The 18,390-nt window shown below is 37.7% G+C and overlaps 1 protein-coding gene and 1 long non-coding RNA gene across 5 annotated transcripts in view; one reads left to right on the top strand and one right to left on the bottom strand.

Annotated features, from left to right (window-relative positions):
* The window catches only part of epb41l5 (erythrocyte membrane protein band 4.1 like 5), a 103,486-nt gene extending 88,018 nt beyond the window's left edge, over positions 1-15,468 (bottom strand). For 3 of the 4 annotated variants that reach the window (XM_061918341.1, XM_061918344.1, XM_061918343.1), the window contains exons 1-2: positions 14,802-15,466; positions 9,427-9,638 (exon numbers count right to left, since the gene is read on the bottom strand). In XM_061918341.1, coding sequence (XP_061774325.1) covers positions 9,427-9,606 — 180 coding nt within the window. In that variant the 5' untranslated portion in view covers positions 9,607-9,638; positions 14,802-15,466. Of the gene's footprint in view, positions 1-9,426; positions 9,654-14,801 lie in introns of all 4 variants that reach the window. The other variant, XM_061918342.1, reaches the window with a different exon arrangement.
* The window catches only part of LOC133564197 (uncharacterized), a 285,115-nt gene continuing 269,269 nt past the window's right edge, over positions 2,545-18,390 (top strand). The window contains exon 1 of the long non-coding RNA XR_009809247.1: positions 2,545-3,068. This is a non-coding gene — a long non-coding RNA (uncharacterized LOC133564197). The remainder of the gene's footprint in view (positions 3,069-18,390) is intronic.

Raw genomic sequence — 18,390 nt, 5'->3', positions numbered from 1 at the left:
AGGAAAAGTCACCAAAATAACCGCGCAAGACAGGAAGGCATGAAGCTGATACAGGAAAACACCAACAAAACAGGAAAAGTCACCAATTTAACGTTAATTTGGAACTAATGCAAAAATATATTGTGTCAAAAATTTAAGATTCTTAAAATTGGAGATGTAAAATTTCTAATTTAGTAGAGATCCTTACTTTGTTAAGTAAAAATTCTAACGTTGAAGTCAGAATTTGTCACAATCCATGCCATGGGTGTCAAACTCTGGCCCACCATGTAATTTAATTTGGCCCTTGAGGCAATATCAAATTAACATTGGAGCTGGCCCGCCGGTATTATAACACCGCATTCACCGCTAATACTCATACTTACCAACCCTCCCGATTTTCCCGGGAGACTCCCGAATTTCAGTGCCCTTAACGAAAATCACCCGGGGCAACCATTTTCCCCGAATTTCTCTCGATTTCCACCCAAACAACATCATTGGGGACGTGCCTTAAAGGCACTGCATTCAACGTCCTCTAAAACCTGTCGTCCCGTCCGCTTTTTCTCCATACTAAATGCGGACTTTACACACAAACAAGTGAATGCAAGTCATACTTGGTCAACCGCCATACAGGTCACACTGAGGGTAGCCGTATAAACAACTTTAACACTGTTACAAATATGCGCCACACTGTGAACCCACACCAAACAAGAATGACAACCACATTTAGGGAGAACATCCGCACCGTAACCCAACATAAACACAACAGAACAAATACCCAGAACCCCTTACAGCACTAACTCTTCCGGGATGCTACAATTTTTGAAAATCGATTTTGCATGTGACTATAAAGTTATACAAGCCTTGCTCGTTCAATATTCAATGCAAAACTTGTTTGGGTCCCTTTTAAAGGGGAACATTATCACCAGACCTATGTAAGCGTCAATATATACCTTGATGGTGCAGAAAAAAGAACATATATTTTTTTAACCGATTTCCGAACTCTAAATGGGTGAATTTTGGCGAATTAAACGCCTTTGTGTTCATCGCGCTGGAGGCGATGACGTCAGAATGTGACGTTGCCGAGGTAACACACCCGCCATTTTCATTTTCTACACATTACAAACACCGGGTCTCAGCTCTGTTATTTTCCATTTTTTGGACTATTTTTTGGAACCTTGGAGACATCATGCCTCGTCGGTGTGTTGTTGGAGGGTGTAACAACACTAACAGGGAGCGATTCAAGTTGCACCACTGGCCTGAAGATGCCAAAGTGTCTGCCGCCAGACCCCCATTGAATGTACCAGAGTGTCTCCACATTTTACCGGCGATGCTAAGACAGACAAGGCACAGAGATGTATGGATAACCTGCAGATGCATTTGCAATGATAGTCAACGAAATCACAAAGGTGAGTTTTGTTGATGTTGACTGCCAGCTAATCGATGCTAACATGCTACGCTAATCGATGCTAACATGCTATTTACCGGCGGTGCTAAAGCAGACATGGTACAGAGATGTATGGATAACCTGTAGATGCATTTGCAACTATATTACGTTTCCTTCCACCCACATTTAATGATAAAAAAACACTTACCAATTGACGGATTTGAGTTGCTCCAGTGTCAAAAGATGCGAAAGTCCTGATCGTTTGGTCCGCACATTTTACCGGCGATGCTAACGCAGCTATCCGGCCATGCTATGGCTATGAATAGCGTCAATAGCTATTCGCTCAATAGCTTCAGTTTCTTCTTCAATACTTTCATACTCCAACCATCTGTTTCAATACATGCGTAATCTGTTGAATCGCTGAAATCCGAGTTTGAATCCGAGCTAATGTCACTATATCTTGCTGTGGTATTCCCATTGTTTGTTTGTATTGGCAGCACTGTGTGACGTCACAGGGAAATGGATAGTGGTTTCGAAGATAGCGAAAATAAGGCATTTTAAAGCTTTATTTAGGGATATTCCGAGACCGGTAAAATTTTGAAAAAAAAATTCAAAAAATACAACAAGCCACTGGAACTGATTTTTATTGTTTTTAACCCTTCTGAAATTGTGATAATGTTCCCCTTTAAAAGGTTAATTTGTTCAACCTTGGCCCGCGGCTTTGTTGGCCCACGTTGTATTTAAGTTTGACACCCCTGATCTATGCGCTAACACAGGGGTATTGAACTGATAGGGCCATAGTAGATGAGGTGTCGGACCACGTACAAAGACTAGCGGACCATGTTCAAAGATGTGTCGGACTACGTTATGTTGCGGACCGCATTCACCTTTAGTTAGACACCTGTGCGTTAGTACTACCGTATTTATCGGATTATAAATCGCAGTTTTTTTTTCCCATAGTTTGGCCGGTGGGTGCGATTTATACTCCGGAGCGACTTATGTGGGAAATTATTAACACATTACCGTAAAATATCAAATAATATTATCTATCTCATTCGCGGAAGAGACAAAGAAAATGTCAGCAATCGTCACACACACGTCAACCAATAAGAAATCGGCGGGGGAGGGTCATGATAGAAGTGCATTGTGGGTAATGAGATGCTAACTGCTATATGCTACTGCCGTAGATATTAAAATGGATCATTACAATGTTGGAGGCAACTTATAAAAAATGAGAAGGGCTGAACAAAAACGGCACCGAAAAGGAGATCATGTACTGCAGATTACAAGCTGGACGTAGTGAAATATGCAGCAGAAAAGGACAAGAGGAAGCGGCGCATACCTTTGGAGTTGGCAGCGTTGTTTAGAAGCGACATCGAGGAAGAAGATTTCATGGGATTTATCGATTAGGAGTGACGGATTGTTTGGTAAACATATAGCATGTTTTATATGTTATAGTTATTTGAATGACTCTTACCATAATATGTTAGTTAACATAGCAGGCACCTTCTCAGTTGTTATTTATGCCTCATATAACGTACACTTATTCAGCCTGTTGTTTACTATTCTTTATTTATTTTAAATTGCCTTTCAAATGTCTATTCTTGGTGTTGGATTTTATCAAATAAATTTCCCCCAAAAATGTGACTTATACTCCAGTGCGACGCATATGTTTTTTTCCTTCTTTGTTATGCATTTTCGGCAGGTGTGACTTAAACCGTAAAGTTTGATCACATTACGCCTGTACTGGCTCACCTGCACTGGCTTCCTGTGCACTTAAGATGTGACTTTAAGGTTTTACTACTTACGTATAAAATACTACACGGTCTAGCTCCATCCTATCTTGCCGATTGTATTGTACCATATGTCCCGGCAAGAAATCTGCGTTCAAAAGACTCCGGCTTATTAGTGATTCCTAAAGCCCAAAAAAAGTCTGCGGGCTATAGAGCGTTTTCCGTTCGGGCTCCAGTACTCTGGAATGCCCTCCCGGTAACAGTTCGAGATGCTACCTCAGTAGAAGCATTTAAGTCTCACCTTAAAACTCATCTGTATACTCTAGTCTTTAAATAGACCTTTTTAGACCAGTTGATCTGCCGCTTCTTTTCTTTTTTCTCCAATGTCCCCCCTCCATTGTGGAGGGGGTCCGGTCCGATGAACATGGATGAAGTACTGACTGTCCAGAGTCGAGACCCAGGATGGACCGCTCGCCTGTGTATCGGTTGGGGACATCTCTACGCTGCTGATCCGCCTCCGCCTGGAATGGTTTCCTGTGGACGGGACTCTCGCTGCTGTCTTGGATCTGCTTTGAACTGAACTCTCGCGACTGTGTTGGATCCATTATGGATTGAACTTTCACAGTATCATGTTAGACCCGCTCGACATCCATTGCTTTCGGCCCCCTAGAGGGGGCTGGGGGTTGCCCACATCTGAGGTCCTCTCCAAGGTTTCTCATAGTCAGCATTGTCACTGGCGTCCCACTGGATGTGAATTCTCCCTGCCCACTGGGTGTGAGTTTTCCTTGCCCTTTTGTGGGTTCTTCCGAGGATGTCGTAGTCGTAATGATTTGTGCAGTCCTTTGAGACACTAGTGATTTGGGGCTATATAAATAAACATTGATTGATTGATTGATTGATACTCTGGAGCGACTTATACTCCGAAAAATACAGTATTTTAAGGTATTTTTGGGTTCATTGAGGTTAGCTCATTTTACTTGTTTTGGAAAGTATTGACAAGCCGAATTTTCTTGTTTTATTGGCAGATCATTTTGCTTGATTCACATACAATAGCCCTTATTTTTGTATTTTTTTTCTTGTTTTTGAACACTGACTTTTTGCAGTGTGTTGCTGGGTGGGGTTCGGGAATTGGATTGCATTAGGGATGCACCAAAATGAAAATTTGTGGCCGAAGCCGAAGCCGAATAAAACTTAAACGTTTGGCCGAAGGCTGAATACCGAATAATGAATGCAGTTTTTCGCAATTTTTTTTATATTGCATAAATAGACTAGAATAAATATTTAGACGTTTTTCAAATAAAGTAATTTTTTATTGAATATTGACATTTTTTTAATATTCCAATAGCCTTTGCTTTTCAAAAAAAAGCACAACGTTTTTCATTTATATTAGGCCTTCAAACAAAACATGCATTCCAAAAAAAAATAAAGTGCACTAAAGTGGATAAACCAACAACAAATGAATTATTGTCCTTTTGGCAAAAGTCTGCTTAGCCACAGTAGATATGCTAATAATGTAAACAGAAGGCTCAAGTAAATCTCAATTAAGTGTGTGCTTGTAACCTCAAACACTTATACAGGTAGCCTACACAACAGGCTAATAATGTAAACAGAGGCCCCACTAAATCTCAATAAGTGTGTGCTTGTAACCTCATACACTTATACAGGTACACAACATATCCCAGGCCAGAACAGATTTGTCAATAACAGTACTTCAGCTTCAGAATAAAAAGAAGGAAACTAACTATGTATAAAACTATTTAAATTTAACACTGCACGTTGGTTGATTGCGTCACCGCGTCAAAAAATTGCGTCACACGCCACTATTCGGCCTTCTTTTTAACTCATTCCACCGAAGGCCGAATGTGGCTTTTTTTGCCTTATTCGGCCGAATATATCCGGTTACCGATTAATCGGTGCATCCCTAGATTGCATTGTTATGGTATTGCTGTGTACTGTTTTGTTGAATAAAAATTTAAAAAAAATAAAAATAAAAATGAACAATAAAAAGGTAAAAACAGGCATATTTCAAAAAAAAAAAAAAAAACTAATCTTTGTAATCATTACTATTTTCAATAATAGAATTGTGAGACTCATAATTGATTTTTCCCTCCATGTTGTAGATCAAAAGGTAGAAAAAAAAAACATGCAAGAGGCAAGCGGAAGGAAGAAATAACTTGCTAGGAATTCATAAAGGGAGGAGGGACGCGGCGTCAAAAGTGAAGCATGCACCATGTCTACTTGGCCATGAGCTGCGGGTCACGTGACTCGCTGACGACGCCGTCATGCGGTTAAGCACGTTGTCCAGAGAGGATCACGGACTTACAGGTGATCCACTGCACACGCCCACATGTCGATCAGCTTAAAAGAGGCCGTGCTACTGACACAACAACATAGTGGGGACGTGTGTCGCTCCCATCGCACTTTAAGTAGTAGTGGAGTGGAGAAACAAGCTGTCTCAACATTGAAGCTATAATGAAATATATCTGATTTATGACACCAAAAGACTTCCAGAGTTTGCGGATAAATAGATATGATCAAAATAGTATCAATCTCACGGAGATTCCTGAGCCATGTTGAGAATTAATGAGGAAGCACAGATCCCTTCCTCATTAAAGGGGAACATTATCACCAAACCTATGTAAGCATACACTTAGGAAAAACGGAATCCATCCTATTTGGGTCCCATATCAAACTTAAGAAAGTCAGTGACTTCACTATAAAAGTGGGTGACATTGTCATCACCAGGAAGGATGAGATCACCTACCTAGGTTCCATTCTAGAGGCTAATCTTTCCTGTGATAAAATGGCAACCAAGGTGATCAAAAAGGTCAACCAAAGAACGAGATTCCTCTACAGAATCTCCTCTCTGGTTAACAAAAACACCTTGAGGATTCTAGCGGGAACTCTCATTCAACCCTTCTTCGATTACGCTTGCACCTCCTGGTACCCCAGCACCTCCAAAACCCTCAAATCTAGACTCCAAACATCCCAGAATAAGCTAATCCGGTTACTTTTAGACCTCCACCCCAGATCACACCTCAATCCAACCCACTTCTCCAAAGTGGCTCAGGGTGGAGGACAGAGTAAAACAACTTGCACTGAGCCTAGTCTATAAAATCCGCTACACCGCCTTGATACCGAAGTACATGTCAAACTACTTCCTTAACGTAAATGACCGCCATAACCACAACACCAGGGGGAGCTCCACAAACCACCTTAAACCCAGATTTCGATCTAACAAAGGTCTTAACTCATTCTCTTTCTATGCCACATCAATGTGGAATGCACTCCCAACAGGTATAAAAGTAAGTGCATCTCTATATTCCTTCAAAACCGCTCTAAAACAACACCTCCAGGCAACTTCAACACTTTACTAATACCCTCCTCCATTCACATCCCATCTCCCCGGATTATAAACAACTCAAATGTACTTCTAATGTATATACTTGTTCTTCTGCTATGTGAACTCACTATGTTCTCTGCTGGCTGTACATATCCTACTAAATAAGACCTACACTGTTTCAATGTCCACATTTCTCTGTTGATGCAATTGTTGATGACTGAAGTACTGATATCAACCAAAGCTCCTCATCCCACCCCCCGGATTGTAAATAATGTAAATAATTCAATGTATATACTATGATGATTAACTTGTGTGATGACTGTATTATGTTGATAGTATATATTTGTACCATGAATTGATTAACGTGGACCCCGACTTAAACAAGTTGAAAAACTTATTCGGGTGTTACCATTTAGTGGTCAATTGTACGGAATATGTACTGAACTGTGCAATCTACTAATAAAAGTATCAATCAATCAATCAATCAAAGCGTCAATATTTACCTTTATGTTGCAGAAAAAAGACCATGTATTTTTTTAACCGATTTCGGAACTCTAAATGGGTGAATTTTGGCAATTTAAACGCCTTTTCTGTTTATCGGTCTTTTAGAGATGACGTCAGAACGTGACGTCACCGAGGTAACACACCCACCATTTTCATTTTCACATTACAAACACCGGGTCTCAGCTCTGATATTTTACGTTTTTTCGACTATTTTTTGGAACCTTGGAGACATCATGCCTCGTCGGTGTGTTGTCGGAGGGTGTAACAACACTAACAGGGAGGGATTCAAGTTGCACCACTGGCAAGAAATCTGCCGCCAGACCCCCATTGAATGTACCAAAGTGTCTTCACATTTGACCGGCGATGCTAAGACAGACATGGCACAGAGATGTATGGATAACATGCAGATGCATTTGCAACGATTAAGTCAACGGAATCACAAAGGTGAGTTTTGTTGATGTTGTTGACTTATGTGCTAATCAGACATATTTGGTCACGGCATGACTGCCAGCTAATCGATGCTAACATGCTACGCTAATCGATGCTAACATGCTTTTTACGCTAGCTGTATGTACATTTGAAACTAGATACCCACATTTAACGCGAAACAAACACTTACCAATCGACGGATTTAAGTTGCTCCGGTGTCACAAGATGCGAAAGTCCTGATCGTTTGGTCCGCACATTTTACCGGCGATGCTAATAAGGAAGCCATGCTATCGGCCACTTCATTAGGTACACCCATGCTATGGCCGAATAAATAAATAAATAAATGGGTTGTACTTGTATAGCGCTTTTCTACCTTCAAGGTACTCAAAGCGCTTTGACACTACTTCCACATTTACCCATTCACACACACATTCACACACTGATGGAGGGAGCTGCCATGCAAGGCGCCAACCAGCACCCATCAGGAGCAAGGGTGAAGTGTCTTGCTCAGGACACAACGGACGTGACGAGGTTGGTACTAGGTGGGATTTGAACCAGTGACCCTCGGGTTGCGCACGGCCACTCTCCCAATGCGCCACGCGTCAATAGCTATTCGCTCAATAGCTTCAATTTCTTCTTCAATTTCGTTTTCGCTCTCTGCCTCCATACTCCGACCATCTGTTTCAATACATGCGTAATCTGTTGAATCGCTTAAGCCAGTGGTCCCCAACCACCGGGCCGCAGAAGAATTTTTTATTTAAAAAATATATATATATATATGTATATATATTCAACATAAAAAACACAATATATACTTACGATTAGTGCACCAACCACAAAAACCTCCCTTTTCATGACAAAAACGTCCCTTTTTCATGACAAAGAAGAAAAAATAAAAAATTAAATTAAAAAAAAGGACTGTTTTTGTTTACTTTGTGGCCAGTTCAGTTTTAGTTTCCTTCTGCATAGCCTTCCCTAAGCTTTGACGCCTTTTCTTAGAGGCACTCAGTGGCCTAGTGGTTAGATAGACCGCCCTGAGATCGGTAGCTTGTGATTTCATTCAGATTTACATTGTGGACGCCGTCTTTGCTCCACAGTAAGTCTTTGCTGTCGTCCAGCATTCTGTTTTTGTTTACTTTGTAGCCAGTTCAGTTTTAGTTTTGTCCTGCATAGCCTTCCCTAAGCTTTGACACCTTTTAGAGTGTCCGCTCTGAGATCGGTAGGTTGTGAGTTCATTCGGATGTACATTGTGGACGCCGTCTTCACTCCACAGTAAGTCTTTGCTGTCGTCCAGCATTCTGTTTTTGTTTACTTTGTAGCCAGTTCAGTTTTACTTTCCTTCTGCATAGCCTTCCCTAAGCTTCGACGCATTTTCTTAGGGGCACTCAGCAGCCTAGTGGTTAGAGAGTCCGCTCTGAGATCGGGAGGTTGTGAGTTCATTCGGATGTACATTGTGGACGCCGTCTTCACTCCACAGTAAGTCTTTGCTGTCGTCCAGCATTCTGTTTTTGTTTACTTTGTGGCCAGTTCAGTTTGACTTTCCTTCTGCATAGCCTTCCCTAAGCTTCGACGCCTTTTCTTAGGGGCACTCAGTGGCCTAGTGGTTAGAGTGTCCGCTCTGATATCGGTAGGTTGTGAGTTCATTGGGATGTACATTGTGGACGCCGTCTTCGCTCCACAGTAAGTCTTTGCTGTTGTCCAGCATTCTGTTTTTGTTTTCTTTGTAGCCAGTTCAGTTTTAGTTTTGTCCTGCATAGCCTTCCCTAAGCTTGGACACCTTTTTTTAGGGGCACTCAACTTTTGTTTATTTTCCGTTCAAGCATTAGACACCTTATTACCTGCACCCTGCCTACCGCTGTTTCCACATCTACAAAGCAATTAGCTATTGGCTGCCACCTGCTGATATGGATATTTTTAACCCAAATAGGTGGAACTAGATGCTCTCCCACGGCACACCAGGCTGTAATATTGGTTGAAAAACACTGCACTAAAGCAGAGTCACTTCCACATGTTTCTAGAACAACATACGGAACACTTTGTTGCGGTTGCCTTACCGGCAGGTCAACGCTGACGTCCGTCCCGTCCAACAAGGACACGCGGCAGGTGATGACGGACTTTGCATCCCCGGCAGCCGGGATGTGTGTGGTGGCACGCTGGGCCTCCCGTAAGCGAGTTTTCTCCGCGTGTTTGCGGATGGAGCGCCGCCCTAGTGTCCTGCGCAGGAAACTCAGCATGCTGGGAGCCAGGGAGGATCACACTGTCACACCTGCACGGGACACACCTGTTAGGACATGTCCACAATCCATGACTGGGTTTTCTCCCCGCTAATTTTGCAACCGTTTACCTTAGAGTCATATAACTTGGTATGTGACACTTGTTAACTGTTACCATGCTAACATTAAAGTGCTAACTTTATTGCTAATTTTGCAATAGTTTACCTTAGAGTCATATAACTTGGTATGTGACACTTGTTAACTGCTAGCATGCTAACATAAAGTGCTAACTTTATTGCTAATTTTGCAACCGTTTACCTTAGAGTCATATAACTTGGTATGTGACACTTGTTAACTGTTACCATGCTAACATTAAAGTGCTAACTTTATTGCTAATTTTGCAACCATTTACCTTAGAGTCATATAACTTGGTATGTGACACTTGTTAACTGCTAGCATGCTAACATAAAGTGCTAACATTATTGCTAATTTTGCAACCGTTTACCTTAGAGTCATATAACTTGGTATGTGACACTTGTTAACTGTTACCATGCTAACATTAAAGTGCTAACTTTATTGCTAATTTTGCAACCGTTTACCTTAGAGTCATATAACTTGGTATGTGACACTTGTTAACTGCTAGCATGCTAACATTAAAGTGCTAACTTTATTGCTAATTTTGCAACCGTTTACCTTAGAGTCATATAACTTGGTATGTGACACTTGTTAACTGCTAGCATGCTAACATAAAGTGCTAACATTATTGCTAATTTTGCAACCGTTTACCTTAGAGTCATATAACTTGGTATGTGACACTTGTTAACTGTTACCATGCTAACATTAAAGTGCTAACTTTATTGCTAATTTTGCAACCGTTTACCTTAGAGTCATATAACTTGGTATGTGACACTTGTTAACTGTTACCATGCTAACATAAAGTGCTAACATTATTGCTAATTTTGCAACCGTTTACCTTAGAGTCATACAACTTGGTATGTGACACTTGTTAACTGCTAGCATGCTAACATTAAATGCTAACTTTATTGCTAATTTTGCAACCGTTTACCTTAGAGTCATACAACTTGGTATGTGACACTTGTTAACTGCTAGCATGCTAACATTAAATGCTAACTTTATTGCTAATTTTGCAACCGTTTACCTTAGAGTCATACAACTTGGTATGTGACACTTGTTAACTGCTAGCATGCTAAAAAAAGTGCTAACATTATTGCTAATTTTGCAACAGTTTACCTTAGAGTCATATAACTTGGTATGTGACACTTGTTAACTGTTACCATGCTAACATTAAAGTGCTAACTTTATTGCTAATTTTGCAACCGTTTACCTTAGAGTCATATAACTTGGTATGTGACACTTGTTAACTGCTAGCATGCTAACATTAAAGTGCTAACTTTATAGCTAATTTTGCAACCGTTTACCTTAGAGTCATACAACTTGGTATGTGACACTTGTTAACTGCTAGCATGCTAACATTAAAGTGCTAACTTTATAGCTAATTTTGCAACCGTTTACCTTAGAGTCATATAACTTGGTATGTGACACATGTTAACTGCTAGCATGCTAACATAAAGTGCTAACATTATTGCTAATTTTGCAACCGTTTACCTTAGAGTCATATAACTTGGTATGTGATACTTGTTAACTGTTACCATGCTAACATAAAGTGCTAACATTATTGCTAATTTTGCAACCGTTTACCTTAGAGTCATATAACTTGGTATGTGACACTTGTTAACTGCTAGCATGCTAAGATAAAGTGCTAACATTATTGCTAATTTTGCAACCGTTTACCTTAGTCATATAACTTGGTATGTGACACTTGTTAACTGCTAGCATGCTAACATTAAAGTGCTAACTTGTTTAGCTATTTCTACTCTTTTTCCCCCTCTTATTACACCTTAGAGTTATATAACTTGGTATGTGACACAAGCTATAACGGTAGCTAAAATTTGCACGCTAACTTTTTGAGCTAGTTTTGCAACCGTTTACCCCAGACATTTGACACTTGTTACCTGTTAACATGCAAGCATTAACATGCTAACATTAAAGTGCTAACTTCTTTTTGCTAATTTTACAACCATTTACCTTAGTGTCATATAACACTTGCTAACTGTTAGCATGCTAACATTAAAGTGCTAACTTGTTTAGCTATTTCTACTCTTTTTTTCTCTAATTACACCTTAAAGTCATATAACTTGGTATGTGACACAAGCTAACTGATGGCATGCTACCGTTAGCTTGCTAGCATACTCAGATTTGCACTCTAACTTTGTGAACTAGTTTTGCAATCATTTACCTTAGTCATATAACTTGGTATGTTACACATGTTAACTGTTAGCACGCAAACATTAAAGTGCTAACTTGTTTAGCTATTTCTACTCTTTTTTTCTCTAATTAGACCTTAGTGCCATATAACTTTGTATGTGACACAAGCTAACTGATAGCATACTACCGTTTTCTTGCTAGCATGCTAAAATTTGCCCTCTAGCTTTGTGAGCTAGTTTTGCAACCGTTTACCCCATACACTTGACACTTGTTACCTGATAACATGCAAACGTTAGCATGCTAACATTAAAGTGCTAACTTTTTTGTGCTAATTTTGCAACCGTTTACCTTAGAGTCATGTAACTTGCTATGTGACACTTGTTAACTGTTAGCATGCTTATGATAGCATGCTAACATTAAAGTGGCTAACTTGTTTAGCTATTTCTACTCCTTTCTCTAATTAAACCTTAATTAGAGTCATATAACTTGGTATGTGACACAAGCTAACTGGTAGCATGCTAAAATTTGCACGCTAACCTTTTGAGCTAGTTTTGCAACCGTTTACCCCAGACACTGGACACTTGTTACCTGTCAACATGTTAAAGTGCTACCTTTTTTTTGCTAAATTTACTCTTTTTTTCTTTAATTCCCCTAATTGCGTTAGAAGAGGGGTTAACAAATGTGTTGGGAATTGATACTAAAAGGAAAAGGGGTGGGAATAAATAAACTGCTTCTTCCTATCCCTTTTTGGGATAGTAAACATGTGGTGTTCACGTTGTAACTGTATGCATTTGTGGATTAAATTGTATTATTTATTTATTAGGCTAATTAAAAACATATTAGTGGAAATTCACCCATTTCTTTAGGACAGGGGGCACCAGGTCGCCCGTAAGGACCAGATGAGTCGCCCGCTGGCCTGTTCTAAAAATAGCTCAAATAGCAGCACTTACCAGTGAGCTGCTTCTATTTTTTTAAATGTTATTTATTTACTAGCAAGCTGGTCTCGCTTTGCTTGACATTTTTAATTCTAAGAGAGACAAAACTCAAATAGAGTTTGAAAATTAAAGATAATATTTTAAAGACTTGGTCTTCACTTGTTTAAATACATTTTTATTTTTTTATTTTTTTTTTGCTTCTTATTACTTTCAGAAAGACAATTTTAGAGAAAAAAATACAACCTTGAAATTATTTGAGGATTTTTAAACACATATACCTTTTTACCTTTTAAATTTGTTTCTCTTCTTTCCTGACAATTTAAATCAATGTTCAAGTAAATGTATATTTTTTGTATTGTAAAGAATAATAAATACATTTTAATTTAATTCTTAATTTTAGCTTCTGTTTTTTTCAACGAATAATATTTGTGAAAAATGTCTTCAGACTTATTATGATTAAAATTCCAAAAAATTATTCTGGCAAATCTAGAAAATCTGTATAATCAAAATTAAATCTTATTTCAAAGTCTTTTGAATTTCTTTTAAAATTTTTGTTCTGGAAAATCTAGAATAAATAATTATTTCTCTTTGTTAGAAATATAGCTTGGTCCAATTTGTTATATATTCTAACAAAGTGCAGATTGGATTTTAACCTATTTAAAACATGTCATCAAAATTCCAAAATTAATCTTAATCAGGAAAAATGACAAATGATGTTCCATAAATTCTTTTTTAAATTTGTTTCAAAAAGATTCGAATTAGCTCGTTTTTCCCTTCATTTTTTCGGTTGAATTTTGAATTTTAAAGCGTCGAAATTGAAGATAAACTCCATCCATCCATTTCTACCGCTTATTCCCTTTCGGGGTCGCGGGGGGCGCTGGCGCCTATCTCAGCTACAATCGGGCGGAAGGCGGGGTACACCCTGGACAAGTCGCCACCTCATCGCAGGGCCAACACAGATAGACAGACAACATTCACACTCACATTCACACACTAGGGCCAATTTAGTGTTGCCAATCAACCTATCCCCAGTTGCATGTCTTTGGAAGTGGGAGGAAGCCGGAGTACCCGGAGGGAACCCACGCATTCACGGGGAGAACATGCAAACTCCACACAGAAAGATCCCGAGCCTGGATTTGAACCCAGGACTGCAGGAACTTCGTATTGTGAGGCAGACGCACTAACCCCTCTGCCACCGTGAAGCCCCTGAAGATAAACTATGTTTCAAAATTTAATTTTAATTTTTTCCGTGTTTTCTCCTCTTTTAAACCGTTCAATTAAGTGTTTTTTTCATCATTTATTCTCTACAAAAAACTTTCTGTAAAAGGAAAAAAAATGTACTAAGGAATGACGGACAGAAATACCCATTTTTATATATATACAGACTTATTTATTAAAGGTAAATTGAGCAAATTGGCTATTTCTGGCAATTTATTTAAGTGTGTATCAAACTGGTAGCCCTTCGCATTAATCAGTACCCAAGAAGAAGCTCTTGGTTTCAAAAAGGTTGGTGACCAACATATGATGGACCGTGAACGCATCACAATATTTCTCAATTTATTGAACGCATCACAATATTTCTCATTGTTACATATTTAACAATGAGAAATATTGTGATGCGTTCACGGTCCAGCATGTAACAATGGGATGGAATGATATTGTGCTCGATGAGTTAAACGGCCTGATTATTTGACTTAATTGCGTTCATCCCGGCTAACATTGATGATGTTAATGAGATTTTTCATTTTAGGCTCACATTGTATATCGATGGGGCCTAAAAGTACCTGAGAAAGGCGAAGCAACAGGTGTGCGCTTGATTTGCCGCCCGAGCTACGCCGCAGCCTCGCACACGTACGGAGTCAGGCGGTACATTTGCGCTCTCGTGGCCGAAAACAAACGCCGCCCCGGCGGGACCGAGCGTCCACTTGCTCGGCAAGGAGCCACTTTACGGCTCGGAGAAAGAAGACGTCAAAAAAATAGATTTTTTTTACTTACCGAAGCTCCTCCGTTAAATGATCCGCAAAAGCTCGCCGGCTTGCATTTTACACGTCCAAACAACAACCTGGAGCATTTCTGTCTTCAACTTTCTTCCTCCTTTATTCCGCCTGCGCGAGACTTCTCTCCCTGGTCCCAACAAAAAGTAGGATGCGAGAAAGCTTTCCCCGGAAATGACGTCATTAAACCCAAACAAGCTATTAGCATTTTTAAAGCAACAAACTCCTTTTTTTTTTAATACCAATAATTATTTATTCAAACGCCAAACTATTTCTCTACTTTATATTATTTCTGAATTTTCAGTGTTTTTTATTACTTTATATTTCTTATTTTTAAATTGCATGCTCAAATTCAAAAAGTACTACAAAATAGTAAACTTTCAGGGATTTATTCAGTCATTTGAAGCCTTCATTAGTAATAAATAAATAAAAAATGTAAGTATTTTACATACGTAACAATGTTACAGTTGGTTTATCAATAATCATTGGCGCCCTCTAGTGGACAGTTTAAAAATCGCAAGTAAGAATTCAAAGTCTGCTAATGCTAATATTTTTCGATATGTTGATTTAACAATAAAACAAATAATTCAACTCATATTTAAAGTGGTGACGTGGATTTAAATACATTTCAAGTATTTATTATTGTGATTATTTTATTTACGACCACTTTTGCTTTATGGGGATGAAACAGTTGTTCATTCCAGTTTACTGTATTAATTACTTTTGGGAATTATTTGAAATATTTATTATTATCAATTACTATTGATAATTATTATCAACTATTATTCATTATTGAATAATTTAATTGAAATTGGAGATTTTTCAAATTTTAATATTGGCTCTGTTGCATTTTTAATCAGGCTTTTTATTGATCATGTTAAAACTCCTATAATGTTTTTTATTTTTAATATTCTCTCAATGTTATTTTTTTATTAATGTATTATTTATACTTTATTTACATATATTTCATTTCTTTTTTGTGTGTGTAAAGCACGTTGTGTTGCCACTTGCCTGTGTTTGAAAACTGGTAAAAAAAAATATATATATATATATATATTTTATTTTGATGGTACTTGTTGACTATTGAGCATTTGTTATGGGCCAGTCCACCAAATTGGTGGATTTGTGTGTTCAGAATAACTAAGACGTTCCCCAAGGCACCCCTTTAAGTCCTCTCCTTTTTGCCAGTTATTTTTGGTAATGTGATTAATGTAACTAAAGTTATAGGAGTTATGGTAAATATTAAAAAAATAATTTTTATCCAATTGATTTTATTGTTTTGTTTTTGTCCTTGAGTCCCCAGAAAGGTACTTTATAAGTAAAATGTATTATTTTTATTATTAACGTTTTGGTGCAATGGCAAACAGCTGAAATGATGCACGAACCAAACAACAATCTGCTACCCAGGATATGCAATGACATCACAGCCAAAATGCTACAAAAACAAAAAAAAAATAATTGTTCTCATAACTTAAAATATTTTTTTAACAATAAAAAAAATATATATATATAATTGCAAATATTTTTTTTCATTGAAAATTGTTTTTTATTTTTTTTTACTTGCGAATCATTTTTTTAATGAGGAAAAAATATTTTCTGGCGAATCGTTTTCCTAATTAAAGAAAGTTGTTCTTGAAGATTTTAATTTGTTTTTTAAACTTGTGAATCGTTTTTTACTTGCAGAAAAAAAATACTTCCAAATAATTTTTCTGATTGAAGAAAATTGTTTTATATTTTATGAAAACAATTAATAAAAACAATGTTTTTACGTACAAAACATACACATAGAGAAAGTTTTACTTGTGGACAATTTTTTTCGTTTATTTTAAAAAATTTTTTATAGTTTTTCTTTTGTTTTGTTTTTTACCGTCAAATCGTTTTTTTGTTTGAAGAAAAAAAATACTTCCAAATATTTTTTTTTTGATTGAAGAAAAATGATAATTTTTTTACTTGCTGAAAATTGTTTTATTTTTCACATACAGAAAATTGTTTTCTTACATGCAGACTTTTCTTTACCTGCGAATATTTTTTTTAATGAAGAAAATTGTTTTTGATTGCCAATCTTTTCTTTTTAAGTAAAGACATTTTTTTACGTGCGAATCGTTTTTTTTTACTTGTAGATAGTTTTTGTTTCTTTTTTACTCACAGAAAAAAAATGGATTTCCAAAACAATTTATGATTGAAAAAAAAAATGTATTGTTTTTTTTTTACTGCATTATACATAAATATATATATATATATATATATATATATATTTTTTTTTTTTTTTTACTTACGAATTGTGTTTTTTCGATGAAATACTTATTTATTAATTTTTTACTTTTGAGATCATGTTTTACTTGCGGATCCTTTTTTTTTAATTGAAAAAATTGTGTTTTTTACTTGCAAATGTTTTATTTTGAGTAAAACAATTTTAATTTTTTTTTAACTTGTAAATCTTTTTTTTTTCTAATTCAGAAATTATTTTTATTTGTACTTTTTTTGACTTTTGTGTATTTGTGGAGTTCTGGCAGTAATTTCCCTCCATACCCAAGAAAGTACAATTCTTCTTAACAAAGGGGAACTACAACCCATCCATCCATTTCCTACCGCTTATTCCCTTTAGGGGTCGCGGGGGGCGCTGGCGCCGATCTCAGCTACAATCGGGCGGAAGGCGGGGTACACCCTGGACAAGTCGCCACCTCATCGCAGGGAACTACAACCTGCAAATGTAATTGAAAAAATATGTATGCACGTACAACACTTAAAACCTTTAGCATATCAGTAAGTGCAATAAAATGATGAAATTAATTAATAAACAATATGATCCGCTTTAAGAAAATATGTTTACAAAGCATAAAGAAGAATCATCCTGATAAACATCTAGAATCTTATTTAAAAAAATAAATAAATAATATTATTCATCTCATAATGTGAACCATAAATGACATAAGTATTTATTAAAAATAACTTTACCGTTTACTTCTGTATTTAATAATTATTGACTTCCTCATGTATGTCGGATTTAACCAACTCTGCTTCCTCCTGATCCTTTTCGGAACTTGCCGGAAGAACCACTTCATATTCTATCCATCCATCCAGTTCTACCGCTTAGTCCCTTTGGGGTCGCTGGTGCCTATCTCAGTTACAATCGGGCGGAAGGCGGTGTACACCCTGGACAAGTCGCCACCTCATCGCAACTTGTTCCAACAAAACTAACACCATCTCCACAATGGTGTCCCTCAAGGTTCTACCTTAAGTCCTCTCTTTTTTTTTTTGTCAGACTAAAAATGTTTGCGGAAGGTCCTTAAAAAAAGGGACGACGCTCCAATAACTCTTGACAAAATATACTAAAATCAAATGTCTACTGTAGATGGCGCTGTTTCTCCGGTTGTTAGCGCTCTGTAAAGCGATGCAGTTGACCGCACAATACGGACGTATAATTGTCATCACTAAGCCCCTCCCTCCACCCTCACTTTGGTGGAAAAGCCAGGTCACCTGACATCCTGTCCACCATTGAGCTTTAAGCAGGAGTCCTGGATGGGTGGATCTCGCGTAAGAGGAAGAGGTTGCGCGCTGGGTTAAATCATTTTGCTGAAAATGATGGACTG

Source organism: Nerophis ophidion, linkage group LG13 (genome assembly GCF_033978795.1).
Source record: "Nerophis ophidion isolate RoL-2023_Sa linkage group LG13, RoL_Noph_v1.0, whole genome shotgun sequence".
Classification (NCBI taxonomy): domain Eukaryota; kingdom Metazoa; phylum Chordata; class Actinopteri; order Syngnathiformes; family Syngnathidae; genus Nerophis; species Nerophis ophidion.
Note: the sequence above shows the minus strand (reverse complement) of the source record. Positions and strands in the feature narration are given on the sequence as shown.